The sequence below is a fragment of the Rhinolophus ferrumequinum genome, chromosome 8 (assembly GCF_004115265.2).
Source record: "Rhinolophus ferrumequinum isolate MPI-CBG mRhiFer1 chromosome 8, mRhiFer1_v1.p, whole genome shotgun sequence".
NCBI lineage: Eukaryota > Metazoa > Chordata > Mammalia > Chiroptera > Rhinolophidae > Rhinolophus > Rhinolophus ferrumequinum.
Genome location: NC_046291.1, coordinates 77,518,052 through 77,537,840, shown reverse-complemented (window position 1 = coordinate 77,537,840; position 19,789 = coordinate 77,518,052). Strand labels below are relative to the sequence as shown.

Here is a 19,789-nt window from a genome sequence, read left to right as displayed (position 1 = left end):
CTCGGCCAAAGAGGGAAGATCTCTATCTTCTTAATCTGAATCTGTCCACTGAAGCAGAGTAATTAGAGGTCGCTTTAGAAAGAGGGGAAAAACCTAGTGACCCAGTTGATCTATGGTCTCTCAACATGCTCACCACTTTGGATTACCTTTCTAAGATTTCCTCTTTTTCCAATATATTTCTTCCTCACTATTCTTGAATTCAGTTTACTTTAGCCCAGAGTTGGGGGATTAGCAGCCAGTAAACCCTGTCAAATCTCTTGTTTGGCATATACATTGTGGACCATACAAAGTTTTCAAAAGGCAGTAGGAGACTTAGAATACTTATACACATATAGATGCAGAGCTCCTACTAAAAAAAATTGAAACTTTTGGTGACCTAGAACCTTTTTCCACGTGGCAGCCAATAGTTTGTGTGTATCTGTCCACAGACCAGACATGTATCTCCAGTTTTCTACAGCTCCTTCTATTCCTTATTGTCTTAATGGCCCCAACAAGAAGGATAGTTTTTTTCTTTGACAAGAGCTTCAACAAATATACTTTGTGTTACACTCGGCCAGTGAGAATCTCAGAGACTTCTCCTTCAGTTGTTTCTTTCCTGGATCCCTCTAGCAGCCTGATTCACTTGACTGATACCTTGATTCTGTTTCCAGATCTGGGTCCTTACCTTAATCCTTGACTTGTCTCACAATCCATTTCTTTGTCTCACATTTTATTCCCCTTTCTTAAACAATGTTATTAAAATATGCCAGCTGTAATTAACTTTTATTTAACTTTGAGATTTTCATTTTTTGTTCTTTCTATCATTGCTGTATAGATATACCCCTGATCACTGTAGAATTCACATATTTATTATTTAAAAGAAATGTATGAGGAAGCTGGTATAACATCATGCAGATAACATCCAGCAAAAATTTCACATGAATACATTCTAGTAAAATATTTGTTGTAGAGGTTTTACTTCAAATAATCTTTGTTTTAGCAAAGATTCAGAGAAACAAGCATATAACACTGTATGATATCAGTCTACTGTAGCAGAGACTTCTCATCTGTCCTTTGCTCAAAAGTATTCTTTTCTATGAAATATATAATTGTTTAAGAGCTCAACTTCATAGTCCAAATGTGTTTCTTTTTTTAACAGAATTTTTCAATAAAGCACAGTAGTTGCAGCTTTGAAATGCATATTGAATGTTTCTGGTAATACATTTCATGTTTTCTCAATAATTGATATGGTTATGGTTGAAAGAAAAGTCAGGTTATAGGTTCTCTTTGAACTTTGATTAAAACTATGGACAACTTAATACTTTGGTTGCATTGTTATGCAAATGGACTCACCCCGGCAATGAACTCCTTCATCGTACCCATCTGAGCAGTCCAAGACGTCATTGCACAGCTGGGAAAAATGAATACATCTGTCGGTACCAAGGCAAGCAATGTGATTCAAGGGACACTTGATTTCTACCTCCTCAGGACCTGAAAAAAATGTAGAAAGGAATAGAATGATGTGGATTAGCTTCACTGTTTTAAATATTAAAACTTTCAAGCACAAGAAGCTACTAGAATTAATTTAAAAAACAAAGCTATAGAAAATGCTATAAGAGGGCAGCTCTGATTCTGAGATATCTGAATTAGCCTATGTGATTTACAAACCTAATTTTAAAAAGCTGCATAAGAAACAAAATATTGTATATATTTTTTTTAAATAATACATTAAAAACAAATATTCCCTCCAACTTTTAAAAGTAACATGGACTGAAAATCTGTGGGTTGGTTGAGTCATATTTCTGTCTCTTATCCTTGGATAAGTGGACAAAGTACTTAAACCCTATAAATCTCAATTTCCTCAACTGTGAAATATGTATAATGACAACTTCTTGGCAGGATTCTTATTAGAATTATATCAGGTGACATGAACAAAAATGTTTTAGTGGAATTTAAATGAAGTTGTGACAACCTAAAAGTTATTTTATTTTTAATCTGTTATTTAGGAATTTGAAGACTAGCTAATTATACACTTTTTATATATGGATTCTTTTGTGAAGGAAAGAAGAAAAAAGAAAACAGTTTCTGAGCAACTATAATGCAATAGAATTTGCTAAGGAGTGGGAAGGTGATGATCAACAGGACGTACTCCTTGAGTATACTTTCTGGTGGTAACTGTACATTGTGAGACCAGCCTTTGTGTTTTTAAAAATATACTTCAGTCAGAATACTGAATCTTTTCTCAATGTTCACCAATTACAAATTTTCATCAAACATCAAAATTATATAGTTATATCTAAATTTCAGTGATATGGTTGTAACTAATTCCTAACTACTTTGCACACATCTATAAACACTCTGCTAATTCTCCATGTTTCTTAATCTTGCCCAGCTGTCATAAATCCAAAGTGTAGTCACACCAACATGACTAAAGTTATGTATTTTGTGACACTTATTATTGTAACAACCCAGATTCTATAGTAAAACATATTTCGGCTTTAATCACAATTCTAGCAAAACCCACAGGATATTAATTTATTTAATCAACTAAGCATTAGTTTTTGCATCTGTAAGTGGAACTACCAACTGAGTTTACTTTGTAGGGTTGCTGTAAATATCAAACATTATTGATAGCAAAGCACTGTGAGATGCAGGCTCAGAGGCAGAATTCAGTATGTGTTAATCATGTAACTAAATGGGGTGGAGTGGTTAACAGACCCTGGAGCTATGCATCTCTGTATTTTTTCATGTGTATTTATACAATTCCTGGTCCCATCACTTCTAAATTGAAGAACTTGGGCAAGTTATGTGCCATCTCTGTGCTTCACCAGGTTGTTGTAAGGATCATATAAAAAGCTCTTTGCATTTTACCTGGAAAACATTAAATAAGTGTTAACTGTTATCATAGTTAAATAAAGAATGTTGCAACAAGGTGAGTTGCCTTTTGGTAAATACTAGCATACCCTGACTTTCTTTTCTGATGCAAGCCCCCAAAATGGGGGAGGGAAGAAGATAGCTCAAAAACTGTTGCAAGCCCTAAAAAGAAAAATTAAATAAGCTCAAAAAACTATGTTTTACTTTCATTATTTAGTTGAGAAAAAGTAATGACAATAATGAAAAGGCCAATTTAACATATTCTGGGCTATGCAAAATTATGAGAATTACAGAAGACAGTGATGTGATAGAATTAGAAAACAAAGGAAAAAAACCCCAAAAATATTACAAAAGCAAAAAAAAAAAAAAAAAAGCTAAAAGCTGGAGTTGCCAAAATAAGAAGTGTTTCTTGAAATGCCTTATCAAATATAAATTATAGGTTATGTATGATTTTGTTTGATGGTAAAGCAGCTTTCAACCTTTTGTGTTTCAGAGGTATAAACAAATTTTTGATGTAACTTCAATAGCTAAAGCTTTGCCACTAACATGTACCTCTGTATTTTGTCATGTGTATTTATATAATTACTGCTATAAAAGTCTATTAGTTTTGTCAAACACCTGTCACCACAAAGGCACAACTGATTTTGCTGTAATATATCTCTGTAAGTTGAGCTTCAATACCTTAAGAAGAAAAAAAAATGCATGTTTCCATATATGTAACAAAAGTACAAATACACAAATTTTAATCCAATTTATAGGAATGAAAATAAGTGAAGCTCTTCATTGAGTGTTTCTAGCTAATGAATCTTATATTTGTAAGATTGACATAAATTCATTTAAAAATACATGTATGTAATGATTTTGAAAAACTGTAAACTTCTATGACCAACAGTCACAAAGCAGTTCTTAAAATTAATTGGTCGATTCTTAAAAATTTAAAAACACTCTCACTTGCATAAATGTCAAAGTAGTGTTTAGGCCGGATATACTGATATCTCTCTGAAAAAAAATTCCAGAAAATAACCCACAGAAAACTACATAAACGTGGGAGATTTTAGAACTTTAATTTTTAAAGACCTAAAGGGACTCAGTAGTTCTTATAAAAGACAAGATTTTTTTAAATTGATATGTGTGCTGGCTCAAATGAAGGCATGATTTTTCATTTTTAAGATTGTCAGGTAACTGATGAACATGACAGAAGGAATGAAATGGACATTGGTGTTCACAAGAAAGGCTCTGCTCCTTACAAACTTTAAGAAATACAGAAAAAAAAAATATTTGGATTTCTCAAAGGCAACATATAGAACTATTCAATCATTCCAGTGATAACAATTTGGGAACACTGAGAAATTTGTTTGGAAGAATGAAACAGTTAATCATTTCCTTTATAGACTAATCCCTATAGCATTTGACATTCTTTTGTCTTGTTTTCTATCAACACTTTATAACCAGTAAGCTGCTGGGCCACGGTTTAATGGATTGTACTTTAACAAGTCCTTCCCAAATTTTCATATTAAAGCACACATGGAAATTATATATTTGAAAGTTACAGTGAAGTAAATATTAGAAATTATTTGTAGAGATTGCCCCAGGCCTTAGAAATTAACTTCAAAATTGAGGAAATCAATACCTCAAATTTTTTTGACCAGTGCTGGGATACTTCAGTTAGAATACTAAAACCAGTATTTTGTTGTTCTTTTCTTTTTTTTCTTTTTCTTTTTCTTTCTTTGTTTCTTTTTTTTTTTTTTTAATGGGAATAGAGATGGGTCAGTATGATAAACAGCAATGACTGTCTCAGCAAAAATTCTCCCAGAAGCCAGGTAATAAGGGTATTTACTAGGTGTGACAAAAAAATACGGTAAATGCTGCTGCTGAGTGCCATCCAATGGACAGACAGGTATCTTCAATATGGGAAGCGGCACATCCAACCTTAGTAATATTGTGTGACAGTTTCAGCTTGTTTGGTGCAGTCAATCGGTTGTGAGCTATGGTTGAGAGATGTGCTTTAAAGCGTGCCATAAATCATCCTCCATTATGACAACACTCCGTGTCACACACAGCTTCTGGTACAGAAATTTCTGTCAAATAAAAACATTATGGTGAGTCCTCATCCACCTTATTCATTGGATCTGCCATCGTGTGACTTCTGGTTCTTCCCCTAAGTCAAAATGATTCAGGACATCCAGGCAGCCACAACAACACAACTCAAGACACTCATGAAAGAGGACTTCAGAACTGCTTCAGAAAGTAGCAAGAAGATGGGATAAGTGTGTTCAAAGGGGGGGTCTTTTAAGGGGGATTAATGACAATGTGTCTTTTACTGTAATTTTTTTTTTTTAAATTTAAACATTCACTGTATATTTTCATCACACCTCGTAGTTGCTTTGGGGAAAAAACCCATCCTTGATTCCCAGTCATTATCTGTGCAGCAAAAGCTATACTATCCCATGGGGCTCCTTTAGTCTATCCTTTAAATGGAGAGAAGACAACCTGATCACTACTTCTACCCATTTACCTGTGTGACAAGGAGAGGTATATGATAATGGAGCCCGCATGAATTCTGTAGAATATGTCATTGTTGCATTAAATGAAGACTTTTAGGCATTCAAAATATTTTACAACCAGAAATTATATTGTGAACATAGTAAACAGCAGTTTTGGAGGCTCCCTGATGTACCCGGAGTTACCTCTTTAGTTGCTAAAATCACGTGGATTTCGGGGGACATGGGAGAGTGACTGGGATAACAAGATAGCATGTGAAAAATTTCAAAATGCTACAAGGACACTTCAAAATTTCACAAGTATAGTAGTCCTAGTGAAAATATCACTTCAGCTTTCAGTAATTCATACTTAGAAAACAGTCCCTCAAACCTAATTTTAGGTTTGAGCAAGGTAAAGGAATTTAGGTGACTTGAGCAAGGTAGGGGAATTTAGCAATAATAATTAATTATAAGAAAGAAAAAGTCTGTCATAGGAGGATTTAAAATATATCAACACAGAGTTGTATTTGTTATTTTTTTTTAATTTGATACGCCAATTAGTTGAAATAGGGTTCATTTTTAAAACTAAAACTTTTTATAAATAAACCTTCTAAGATAAGGTAAGGGTAATGTATTCATCTGTATGTTTTGGAATACATAAATTATTTTTTATACAGAGTAAACATCTTATTTGTTCAGTAAAAAGTGGTAAGGGAAAATATAAGCCTTATCGAATATCTTTTCTGATTAAAGATAATGAGACAGTGCATTTTGTGAAAGAGTGGAGATTGTTTTCTATAATGACAGATATAGTAAAATACATGTACTTTTCACTACATTATTGTATCTTAGCAGAATCAGCATCAATCCTCTACACACAAAGTTAAACTCTCTATCTTATACTCTATCACGCCCCACTTTTTAAATTTTGTCCTATCAATATTTGCTGCTTAGATATATTGCCCTTTCCACTGGTTCTAAGTTCTAGGCCTTCAATGTCATCCAATTTTCTTAACCTAGACTCAAGAATAAAGTCGCTTTTGCTGACTGCAAATTCCTCAAGCAGCATCCCTTCTTTCCTACTTTTTGTTTGTTTGTTTGTTTTTTAACTGCTAAACTCCTTCAAAATATAGACTGGACCTGCATTCTCATTTTCTTCTCTGATTCCAACACTGCTGAGCTTCTTCTCCCCAAGGTATCCCTAGTCCCAATAATTGTGAAGCCAGAGGTATACAGGGTCCTCAGAATCCTGACCAGAATTGCTCTCTTTTAGACACACTTTCCACCATTATTTCTCATGCCTCTTATACTCTAGTCACACTATTACTGTTGTTATTTGCAACATTTCATGAACACGCTTGGATGCATTTCACACATGCTTTTTCATAAACTTGGCTGTCTCTGTCTGGGAAATACAAACATCTAATACACAGACAAGGTGCTCAATATACAGTTGATGAGTTCTCAGTGCATTTTTAACTCCTGGCTAATTTCTACTTTCTTTGATATACCTCTTCCCACTATCAATACATTCTGAGAATAGACATTACAAAAATAACCATTTTCACCCAATGACTACTCTCAAAACCATAATCATTTTTAGTAGCTGGCCACAACAAAACCAAACTCCTTCATCTTGATTTCATCAACTCATTGAAACTCATTTAGCATTATTTATTTTCAGCACTTATTCTCTAATTCATTCAGTGTCAGCTTTTACTCTCCTAAAGTACACCAAATTCTTTCCACCTCTGAGTTTTTCTGTATGCAATATCATCATCTGGAAAGCATAACTTCTCTTTTTTACCCAGCTATAAATATCCTTCATAGACAAGCCCAAACTCTGGTCTCTCCATTAAGTTTTCTTTGTGAAAAATGGCACATGTAGTGGAAAGGTTATGCAATTTAGAGAACAAACCCTTAAACTGGAGTTTTTATCTGCTATTTATTAGTTGCCTAAACTTAAATGAAGTATTTGAACTCACTGAGACTGTTTTTTTTCACAGTCAAGAAATGAGCAAAATTATAGTGTCTACCTCATATGATTGCCATAAGGAGTAAACAAAATCACAGATTGGGAAACGCACTATAAATGGGAATTTTTTGTAAATGCCCTTGAACCCACTTTGTTTTATTAACAAAGGCAATGTTTATATCACATTTTAACTTTCTTTCAATCTAAACATTTCTGTTTAACTTATAAACTGTAATGATATATGCAATTTTCCATATATTTCATGAGGCATAAAGCCTTTCATTTATTTATTTTTATTTTGCTCCTTCTTTATTATATAAAGCAGAAAGTAGGAATAAAAAACATATTGATTACTAGTTGATATGAAATCAAGTAAAAAATAATTTGATATCACCCATTATCACCAAAAAGCATAAAATGCCTTCAAAATTCAAAAATTTTAAGTTATGCTGTTTTGGGATTTTATTTGATCGTACCTATTTACTTACAAAATGTAAATTTAATTATAATTGAAGAATAATTTGTAACTCAGCTTCTTGTAAAGCGTACTACTGGTTTAAAAAAATAGGACTATAAGGACAATTTCTATTGATAGGCTGCCTTATAATATTTAGCTTTTGAATATTGGATCTTGTGGAGATTTTCTATTTATTAAATTGAAGAGCCCATGATATTTAAGAATTTCTGAAAACTGCCTTAACAATTAACTATCCTAAAGTCATTTAAAAATAATTGTTTAGTGTTGTTATAAGTAAATGATATATTAAGATTTCTGGAGCATCATTAACTTGATAGAAAATGCTTAATCTTTTCTACATTTGAGCTTCTTTCTTTGTTTCTTTCTTTTATTTTTTTACAATAATTTCCCAAACAATTGATCCAGTCTCCTGGAAATATTATAGTCATGTGTTACAAGGAAAAACAATTTCTACATAATTAATTATATGGAAATATTGCATTATGACATCTACTATAATTCTCACAGCTGAGAAATTAGAATAGTTGCAGCAATATGGACCACTTCTGAAAACGATAAAGTATGTGAACCACATTATTTACTCCATGTTATTTGGCAAAATTAGTGTATAACATAAAGATATTTCATATTATATATCTATTTAACATTAAACATAACATTGGATCACATAATATCTTCACAGAAATAACACAACTTTCCTATAACTGTGTTTATTTAAAAAGATACTGTTCTTATTTCCAAGCACAGTTTGCTTTTGCATGTGAGCTATTCCACCTGACAAACTACATTAATATAGTGGGAAAAAAATGGAAGAAATTTATGGTATTTCAAAGAAAATTAAAATTGGATTTATGAGTTTCAATTTTTAAATAAAACAATATTAACTGATATAATTTGTTAGAGTAATCTACAGGCTTACACTTGAGGGTACAGAAATATGAATAAGAACCTTTAAAGACACATGTATACTCAATCTAATAGTAACTCACTCAAATTAAATATTTTCTACATAAAATAGGTTCCAGTAATGCCTAGTGTGTTTACATGTTTCAAATGGATGCTATGAAGATTTAAGATTGGGAAGAGATATAAAGGTGATTAATTATGTCTGGCTGTACTGCCCCTTAAGCCATCTCTGACATCTGTCCTATTTTTAAAGGCCCTGGGGAAGGAGATTTTACAGGTTTGATAACTTGTTCCAAAGTTTAAAAATCCTTTTTCTTTAGCCCTTAATCTTCAGAAGTATCAGTGTAGGAAAATGCCTTGCGTCTAACATACAGAGCTTTATTTAATATATGAAAACATGGCCCGATTATGCCATATTACAGCAATTTTGCTATACCCAAAGTAACCATTGTGTCTGCTATTATGAGTATGAATAAATGGATGGTTAAGACTCCTTTACTTAAAAAAAAAAAAATTCGGGATCACATCAGAGATACTATATTAAAATAGAGAAATGTGCTTGTGTGGGGGGGTTAGTGCATGTGGATGTTTTCTGCTTACTTTAGAACATATGAAGTGATTTTTATCAATTTAATTGACTTAGCATCTGAATCATACAAATATAGGTTATGTCATAACATTCCCCTGTACTGAAACTGTAAATATTTAAAATACAGTCAAAATTTGCAAATGAAAGTTATTGTAGGGACATAGCAAAAGTATTGTTGTTATTAATTATAGCTTTAGGAATAAGAATTTTATCAGGCCAATGGGCTGTCTTGCTTTCTGACCTTTTTTTAAGGGCAAAGAGATAAGAAGATAAAGGAAGTAACTGTTTTATGAACGATTGCCATTGTGGCTTTGCCATTCATTAACCCAGTGCAAATGGAGGGAACTCAGCTTTGATGATTTAAAAAGAATATCAGTGTTGTTTAGGTGTTTTAAATGCTCGTTTATTCCTTTCCATGAATCTATTCTTCACATGTTACTTGATTCCTAGGTTAACTCACTCTTCCTTTGTCCTAAAGGTCTAGAAATTGCTTTTTCTCTTCTTCCATCTCAGTTAAAATACACTGGTATGCTTTATTAAGAGTTCTGCTCTTTGCAAGCCAACTTGATAAACTAGGTGTTATCTCTTACAGTAAAAGCATTGGTATTTAAACAAGATTCTTACAGAAGCAATGGATTAACTGTAAAGATCAAAATTTTAGGTCCTCTGTGAAAATGACAAAGATACTTTTGTTTGAGAGAAAGAGATACTTTATTGATACTAATGTCACACTACTTGGTGGAAATTTTGTGGATTTCTAAAGTTGGCTCTTGACTCTCTTTTTAAATGAATACATATATATTAAATCAATGAACCAGGAAGAATTCAATTTGCAGAAATCCTGCTGAGTCCTCAAGAAGTAAAACAGGTATTCAAGTCATTTCTTAAAACTCTTTCTGTAAGGAAAAGATTTACCCAATTTGCAGATAAAATAATGAAGGAAGCAGAAGATGTAATATTCCATTTGGGAGTATCTTATTTCTGAAATACAGGATAGAATGTAAGTGTTTCATCTCTAAGTCAATTCTTTTTTCTCTTGTTCTCCGGGGTTACTTTATGTATTGTAACCCATGGACAGCTTGTGATTGCAGTTCTAGAGTTCAGGGCAGTGTGGAAAGTGTATCCAATTTGAAGCAGAGATGATCCCCTGGTAGGAAGCATGCTAAAAGACTGATACTTGACAGAAAAAGACAAGCCAAAGCCAGATAGTTCCACATATCTCCCAGAGAAAAGGGGTATTATTGCAACAAAAGGACAATGAGTGAGAGCAGCCAACTAGTTCATCCACATGGCAGGATAGCTGGGAGTCATTCAATCTTTGATTCCACAAATGTGTTAGAAATTGCTTCTAAGACAAACTGTGCACATAGAGGCATTGTTGTTGTCACTCTTAAGAAGGATTTTTTCTTTCTTTCTTTTTTTTTTGAGAAATATATAAAGGAAGAGTATTATTTTTTCTAGTCTCTGCCTCTATAAACTAAGATAATAAAAGTTTGGATGTAGGTCCCCAGTTAAGGTCTAAAAACCAAAAGCAGGTTAATGTCAGGTGAATAATGGAAGAAAGGATTTTGGTGCTGTGTTTCTCAAATGACAATAGTCAAAGGTCAAAGAATTTCTAAGTATATAAATCATTGCCCAAACCCTTGAAAGACATTGTTTAATTTTCTCCCCCAAAATGGTAACAAAACCAACATTTGACGACTAAATATATAAAAAAAACAAAAGTAGTAAACACAATCTCTCTATACTTCCTTCTTTTGAGAACAAAAAACAAGAACAACTTTAAAGATACACTGGATGACAAACCTAATTTCTCATCTAATTATTTCTTCACCATAATTTAAACATAAAAACAACTCCACAAAAACTAGAGAACAAGCTTTTTTTTTCTTTTTTTTTTAATTTTGTAGGGCTCACTCAAGACAACATTAAATTATACATACTGACTTAAAAAGAAAACTGTGATTTAGAGAGAAGATTGTCCCACGAGCCTTGGTCAAACAACAGGGATTCACTGTGAGATATGTAGACAACGAGTAGAATGATTTTTTCTGATTCCATTGGCACATTGATCAAAATAAAAGTTATTTAATAGGAGTTATTCATTTATTATGCCATTTGGGAAAAACAAAAACAACAACAACACCCCCCCATATTAGCTTGGATTGAATGGATAAGAGAAAAATGGAAGAGAGAGAAGAGGAAAATGTGATTTTGAAAAATGATTCTATGCTGTATGTGAAACAAACAATTGTCTGAGAGAACTGATTAGCATACAAATGTTTTACAGTGACAGTAACTGGTTAGTGTGTGTGTAGTTAATCATCTTTCAATGGAAGAACCATGTTGTGAGACACGGTGATTCTTATATAAATCAATTTATACTTGAGAGGAAGATAGAATATTAACCAGCTCAATTTAAAAGTCAGAGGTTGGTACAGACATTTTTAAATATAACAGTTGTGAATCGTTTATAGAGTGTATACATTGTGTATTGCAGACCAAAATTAAAATATTATTGATGAAATAAATTCTTCAAAATTTAATTTTTTATGCCTTTCAAATGATATTAACTCTGAAAATGATTTTATGATGCACTTTTAATGAAAACAAATACTCTTCTAATGCATTCTGTAAAAGTATCATTATATCAATAGGATAATTGCTATTTATTGAGTACTTTCCATGTTCCAGGCTCTGTGGTAAGCACATAATGTCCATTATCTTATTAAATTCTTAGAAGAACATTCTGAGTTAGATATTATAATTGCTGTTATATAGATGAGGAAATTGGAGTTTGCAGAACTTAAATACTTTCTTCAAGGTCACAGAGTTGTAATGCTATTATTTGAATTCAGGTCTTTATATCTTCAAAACCTGGTTTCTTGTATGTTATATTGTGTTATAATCTCAATCCCGTGTACCAAAGAAACAAACAAGGCAATAAAGACTAACTATGTGTCTCTGTCTGTTGTGTTTTTTTTGTTGTTGTTGTTGTTGTCGTCGTTGTTGCTGCCCTCTCTCTCTCTCTCTCTCTCTCTCTCTCTCTCTCTCTGAAGTAGCTTACAAAAGGAACTTGACAAAAGGGGAGAGAGTCATGTTAGAAATCAAGGTTGTGAAGCCATGATATGATATGTCAATGCCTGAACAGTTTTTACACTATGGGGTGATTCCTGAATATTTAACAACAGATGAAATACAGTACACAGAATACAACTTCTACAATAAATTGTGTTTAGAGGAATTTGAATTGTCTATTTTTTTAGCAAATTTTAACTTTGAATACGGTTCCCACATGTCTTGCATTGATGACAGAACACTTATTCTCTATTTCTCTAGGTTCTCCCCAGTAAATACAAAAGTATTTTCAATGGTATGTATTGTATACTAAAGCTCAAATCCAATGAGCAACAACCAGAACCACAGCACAAAAACCTTTCCTTTAATCATTTAAATCAGACTTCCACCATGGGCTTATTTCCGTGTTGGTGGGGCATTCACTAGATCAAGCAGACCGGCCACATGTCAGTCGCCACCTCTTCCTGGTAAAGCCCTGCTACTTCTGCCACTTGGCACAGCTTCAGTGTCTGGTTTCCTTGGCAGGCTGGAGCCCAGCATGAAGGATGCTGACATCACAGGTTCAAATACCATATGGTACAATTATCTGCCTTTCTGTTTTTCAGCCACAGATTTTACCTCTTAACATCTGCCACTCCTGTATTCTCTTCATGCTAGAACTGACACAGGCCAAGTTAGTATCTTTGAAACAATACAAAGCCCTAGAAGGAAGAATTGATAGCACTTATGATTCAATTACATATTTAAACAGGGAAAGCCTTAGCCAGTTCTGAATTTGAGTTCAATGTGCCAATTCTAAGCATGCAGCCAGATTCTCCGTGGGAGACCTCGTGTGGAATCACTAAAGAGCTTGTGAGTGCTCACGCAACTGCTTCAATTCATGAAGTAACACCTTGGCTCTCCTGTTCTAAACAGAGCTGAATTTCTCCAATTTATGTGAACAATTAAACAACTGCTAAACAAACAATATTTGGTGAATATGAATCAGCAAAAGAAGTTTCTCTATTGTCATGGAAATCACCTATTGGCAGTAGCCAGTTTTCTCAAAATTTTATAAAACAACTACTCTTTTCACAGCATACTGGTTGTAGAGGTTTATGCTGAGTAAAAAGAGAATATCGGGAAAAAAATGTGATTGAAATTGAAACACACATAAAGAGCAACATACAGAACCATAACATTACTAATAATGTTAATGAAACTAATCCACTAAATGATATCTGAATGATCTGAAAAAAATAATGAATTAGTGATATCTGTTATTTGGATACAAGAAAACAATTCCTTATATTTAATTCTAATGGTATGTAACATTAGAATTAATTCTAATGATATATAAATAATATAATTATTATTATACTGCATAATAATTCTAATTGTGTGTATATGTATATATATATATATATATTACAGAGGGTGTCAAAAATGTATATACATTTTAAGAAAGGAAAAAAAAAGCTACTAAAAATGTAATACTCAATATGTACCAATTTCAAAAGATAAATACAATTCACGTTTAACTTCTGCAATTACAAGAGGTGCTCAAAGTGGTTACCATCAGCGAAATTTTCATACAATTTTTTCCTTTCTTAAAATGTGTATACATTTTTGGCACCCTCTGTATTTATATTATGTGTGTATGTATGTGTGTGTGTGTGTGTGTGTGTGTGTGTGTATTATATATATATATATATATATATATATATATATATATATGTATTCTAATGATATATAACGTTGTAATACCCTCTTGAAAATTTCCTTGGTTCAGGTAATCAAAGCAAAACAAGAGCAACAAGAAAATAAATTTTTTATTATCCATATTAAGGATTATGAAAATGATGTAGAAATAAATGAAACTCATGTCAACCACAGGTAAGCTCTTTTACTTGATCACTGTATTCTGTATGAGCAACTCCAAGGCTGTCAACTTTACACTGAATTCTGCTCTACAATAAATACCATTATAGCAAGATTTCAGTGAGTCTCACCTCCTTCACTACATCTTTTTTGTTAGACATATTTGCAAAGAAAACCACTGATGTATTTTTGTTGCCTCTGCCTTTTCTAACTCTTCATACCCATGGTAATAACAGAAAAAAAAAAGTCAATGGGACTTAAAACAAGCAGGAAAAGGAAAAGGTCAACAGAAATGTGCAGAATAGAGAATCAGACACTGGGTAACAAAACTGACCCAGATGTTGTCTGGCCCTAAATTGATAACATGGTGTTTAAAATTCATACTGTCTGCAGAACTTTGAACAGGTACATGCAGATAAAAATTTTCCGAAAGCACACTATTTTTTTTAATTTTTAAGTTTAATATTTATTGTATAAACGAACTGTAAATAATCCACTTGTCAGTTCAATATATTTACGAGATGGAATTAGACTGAAACTTCATTGAAGATGAACCTTTGCTGACTTGCACACATGCATGCATGTGCATGCACACACACACAAACACACACGTCAGTTTGGAAAAAATACAGAAATTCTTTTTTTTTTTTAATTAAAGTTTGTTGGAGTGACAATTGTTAGTAAAGATACATAGATTTCAGGTGCAGTACCATTTACTGCAGCATTTCCTTTCAACTTCACCTATGTTCTCATTATGGTACTATCTGATGAAGTTAATAATGACCATAATTAAGGTAAAATAGTACAGTGTTTAATACAGAAAGAGTATCCATAGAATATTTTTAAGGATGCCTCATTTATATTTAAATTTGTCATGGAAATGCTGTGTTTAATTAGAGTATTTTATTTTAAAATGGATACGAAAAGATTTCTTAATTACACAAGCAAAAGAATGACCCGAGCATAGTGTCAACGCTTTAATATTTTATGCAGAGTGCATGAAACATTCCATCTCCTTTGATGTTATTCAACATGTTTCCACATTTTGCTACTCTGATCTGATTTTTATGGATTATAGCTCTCATTAACATTTCCCCACATTTTATACTAAACATTTGGTCAGAGTCATACTACATATTCTAAAGCAAAGCTTCCTAAACTTTAAAGTACCTGGGAATCACATAGGGATCTTCTGATAGTACTAATTTTGATTCAGCAGATCTTAGTTGAAATTCTGCATTTATTTAAGGCCAATGAGGCTACTACTGCACAGACCACACTTTGAGCAGCAATGTTCTAACACCTCCATAGACGGATTTGAAATCCATTGCCCATTGTCTAGAAATGTGCTTATTGAAATGGAGACTAAACAAATGGAGCACAAATTAAACAAAATGCCACTTAAGAAAGGCCAGAAGAACATAATTTTAAATGTTATATTAATATTAATATATTGACACACTCTATAAATGCTGATCTATAGCAAATTGTTATGAAAGATTTTGTCTTTGGGACAGCATATGAATGCATTCACGTCATCATAAAAATCTTTTAAACATTACCCCAGGATGTTACATTGTCAAAATAGATAAATAAATACATAAATAAATAAATAAGATAAAGTCATGCATTACAAATATCAAGAATATCAGATATAAAATGTGAGACATTATGCAAAAAGTTCATGTTTCCTGTGTTTTGTTTTTAGAAACTGAGACTTGATAGTGTGAAAGTACAAATGAAGAACCGATCATATGATATCAGATCTGACAGCTTGGTTAAGACTGTAGTAGTCACTTCTCAATTTATTGCTTATAATATGTCAAGGATGAATAGCCTTACATCTGTGAATCAGAACTGGAGACCTGAGAAATAGTAAGAAAGAAGACCAACTTCCACTTTATTTGCAACTCCTATGTATAATATAAATATATAAATATAAATAAATCAATGTGCACACATATTATCTCCCTTCTTATTTTCCTTCTGCATCCTACCTCCATTTCCTCCCTTAATTTCTCAAAAGTTACTTCTGGGAAAGTTAAAATGCTCATGTAAGTGTCTGGGAAACTGACACCAAGAATTCTGAAATACTTTATGTAGACCATCTACCCTCTCTGCTCTGCCATCCGCAAATGTTTACACTACTACCACTGCATATAGTAACAGGGCATTCTTCAATTTTCACTGAAGTTATTAGAGAAAACTAGTCTGAATTCACCTGGTATCCTAGTTTAACTCTATAAAATGACCTGTGTTAACAATCAAGAAAGTATGGGTTTTTTTCTCTTAATCATGTGTTAGTGTGAAGTGAGGGAAGGGATATGGAGAAAATAGTAAGGAGATGACAGAAGAATAAGCACTGTAGGGAGATTTCTGTTTGGCCAAACATCTCTACTTCTGCCTAAGACAGAATTGCTATAAAAATGCTTAAAGAATCAGGTAAGTGACGCCCTAGGCCTGATCTCTAGTACAAATCTACTGAACAAATCGCAAAACACTGAAGAAGGAAAAAGTTGATAACTATTTAGTGGTTTTAAAAACTGGCAACGCATAATTACAAGTATTCTACTTTTAACGTATTTAACTTAAATTTTAACTTTTATACAAACAACAAAATATGAAATGAATTTTTAGAAGGTAAATTCATTCTGTTTCTTTTAAGAAATGTCTCTAAAAGTGAAAATAATCTAACACAGTAGGTTACAAAATGCAGAATTACTCAAAAATTATTCTACTAACTATTGTGACTTTTCAAAAGTACATTGCTAAATTCTTAACATTTTTGGTTTCACACATAAAAAATTAGAAAATGTTGAATATCTCAGAACCAAACATACCTGCATATTATTAGTATTTGATGCTAAGATACTATAAAGTGCCAAAAACTAAGGGCATAATTTATGACCCTAGTGAAATATTGCCGGTAAATGGTTTAAATTGCTGAAAAGAAATAGTAGAATGACATGCAATTCCTTTTTGAAATAGGGATTTTTTCGTTAGTCTAAAATTAACGTCTTCATCCATAGCACTTTAAGAACTTGTTCTGTGTCTAAAGTTCTACTGAAGAATAAAAGTCCCAGACATTTAAAATCCATCAATCTGTTTCGTAAGATTCTGAGTAATATAGTTTCATAGGCTACAATTCTGGACCTTTTCTCTTCAAGACATTTTTTGATGTGAGCTTTAGGTCACTGTCATTTTGAAATATAAATCCTCTTGTAAGTTTCCTACCTGGTAAAACAACTTTTCACAATGATATCCTTTTATATCCTTCACTATCTATTATGGCATCAGTGAAACTGCTGAGAAAATAAATTTTGCCAAAGATTCAGTCCCTCAAAACAAGTCAAAATCAAGTCCCTACCCCCCAACACACACCCCATCCTATAAAACAGCTACTTCCTGGCTGGCCCTTAAAGCAACTACATAATGGTCCATATTTTTTAAGTCATTCCAGGGACAGCATGATAGAAAGAAACTACACCTCTAAAGCACTCAAAAATTAACCAGGTCCCCTAGATATGTGGCTAATGTCTGCCACAGACATTTTCTGTACGATGTCTGCTTTTAAATATAATCTCTACTGTATGATTTTTTGTTGTATATATGCCTACAATTTAGTTTTGACCTCTACAAAGTTCGCCTTAGCTTAGATAGGCAAATGCCAACACCAGCCTGTTCCATCAAGGCTCTAATTCCCTCAGGACCTGAGTATAAAGTAGTTATAGATTCCACTGTCAGCAATGTCTCCTTACATGTCTTTATGTCTGTGCTCTAGTCTGAGAAACTAGAGAAAACAATATATTGTTTAATTCAGAAGAGAACTTTCCTTTGATAATGATGTAGTAGTCATCAGATGCTTCCCATATATCAGGCAGTGGCCTAAAACCCTTTGGAATTAACGCACCCTTCTGATCATTCTTGTGGAGCATACTTACTATTCCCATTTTTTTTTTTTTTTTTTGGTCATCTCAAAGAGTTTTTTTCTTTTCTTTTTTTTAATTTTATTTTTTAAATTTATTGGGGTGACAACTGTTAGTAAAATTACATAGATTTCAGGTGTGCAATTCTGTATCACATCATCCATAAATTACACTGTGTGTTCACCATCCAGAGTCAGTTCCCCTTCCATCACCATATATTTGATCCCCCTTACCCTCATCTCCCACCCCCCAACCCCCTTACCCTCTGGTAACCACTAAATTACGTTCCCCAGATTAATTTTCCCATTTTTAAAGGTAAGGAAACAGAGACCCAGTATATAAATATCTTATACAAAACCATAGCTATTATTTTGTGAAATCAGAATTCAAACTCAGACAGTTTGCCTTCAGGGCCCATACAATTACCCTCTATGGTCTACTGCCAATTAAACTAAATTAACAGAGTAGACTCCCTTCATGTAATACTTGTCATAATTATTTGTTCATACTACCCCTGTCTGGTTCTTTTCATTTTTGTGTCTTTTGTATTTTCTCTCAATTCCTGCTTTAAAAATGTTCCCCCTTTCTCTTCCTCATTAGAAAGTTGTTTTTATTTTTTTTGTTCAGTTTTATTGAGATATACTTGACATATAACCCTGTATTAGTTTAACTTTACAGCATAATTATATATATATATATATATATATATATATATATATATATATATATATGATTACCACAATTAGTTAGTTAACATCAATCATCTCATATACTTATAAATATTTCTCTTGTGATGAAAACTTTTAAGATTTACTCACTTAGAAACTTTTAAATATACAGTACAGTACTGATAACTATAGTCACCATGCTGTATATTACATCCCCCAAAACCTATTCACCTTATAACAATGGCATCTATGACTACTTTGGAAATTTGCACCTTTTCACCACTTCCATCCATTTCCCTCACCCCAAATGGCCACCTCTGGCAATCACCAATCTGTTCTCTGTATCTATGAGTTAGCTGTTTGTTTGGTTTTTAGATTCCACATATAAGTGAGATTATACAGTATTTGTTCTTCTCTGTCTGATTTACTGCACTTAACATAATACCCTCAAAGTCCATCCATGTTTTCCTAAATGGAAGGTTCTGAAAAATCTGAGTTGGACACTGTGCATCATATCATGATAATCATTAATTTAAATGAGGATTCAGATGTCACATGTATAAAATTCACAAAAGAATGAAGCTTAGAAACATAGCTAATATTTGGGATATTAAAATAAGTTATTTTTAAGCTGTAATGATTAGACAGAAAAAAGTAAACAAAAATAATATAAAGCTCCAATTTTGAATAAAAATAAAATATATAAGATTTGTTTTTTAGTATTCAACATGAGGATGCCTTAATAGACATGAATTTTTAATATAATTTTTATTTTTTTCCTATTATTAGGAGAGATAAAGCTACCACTTCGGAACACCTTTAGAGTATTGGTAATGTATTAGAAAATGCCAACAAATATATATATTTTTTTCATTCCACAGAAGAAAAATAAAGTGAATGGAATTTGGGGATTATATTTTGAAATCAATGGCTGAAAAATGGAGAAAGATTTTCCTGGAAATAAGAGGCCAGGGAA

At 32.6% G+C, this 19,789-nt stretch overlaps 1 protein-coding gene across 1 annotated transcript in view; it reads right to left on the bottom strand.

The window, feature by feature from the left end:
• Window positions 1-19,789, bottom strand: part of LRP1B (LDL receptor related protein 1B) — a 1,793,989-nt gene that overhangs the window by 1,150,199 nt on the left and 624,001 nt on the right. The window contains exon 3 of the mRNA XM_033112843.1: window positions 1,333-1,470. Coding sequence (XP_032968734.1) covers window positions 1,333-1,470 — 138 coding nt within the window. The remainder of the gene's footprint in view (window positions 1-1,332; window positions 1,471-19,789) is intronic.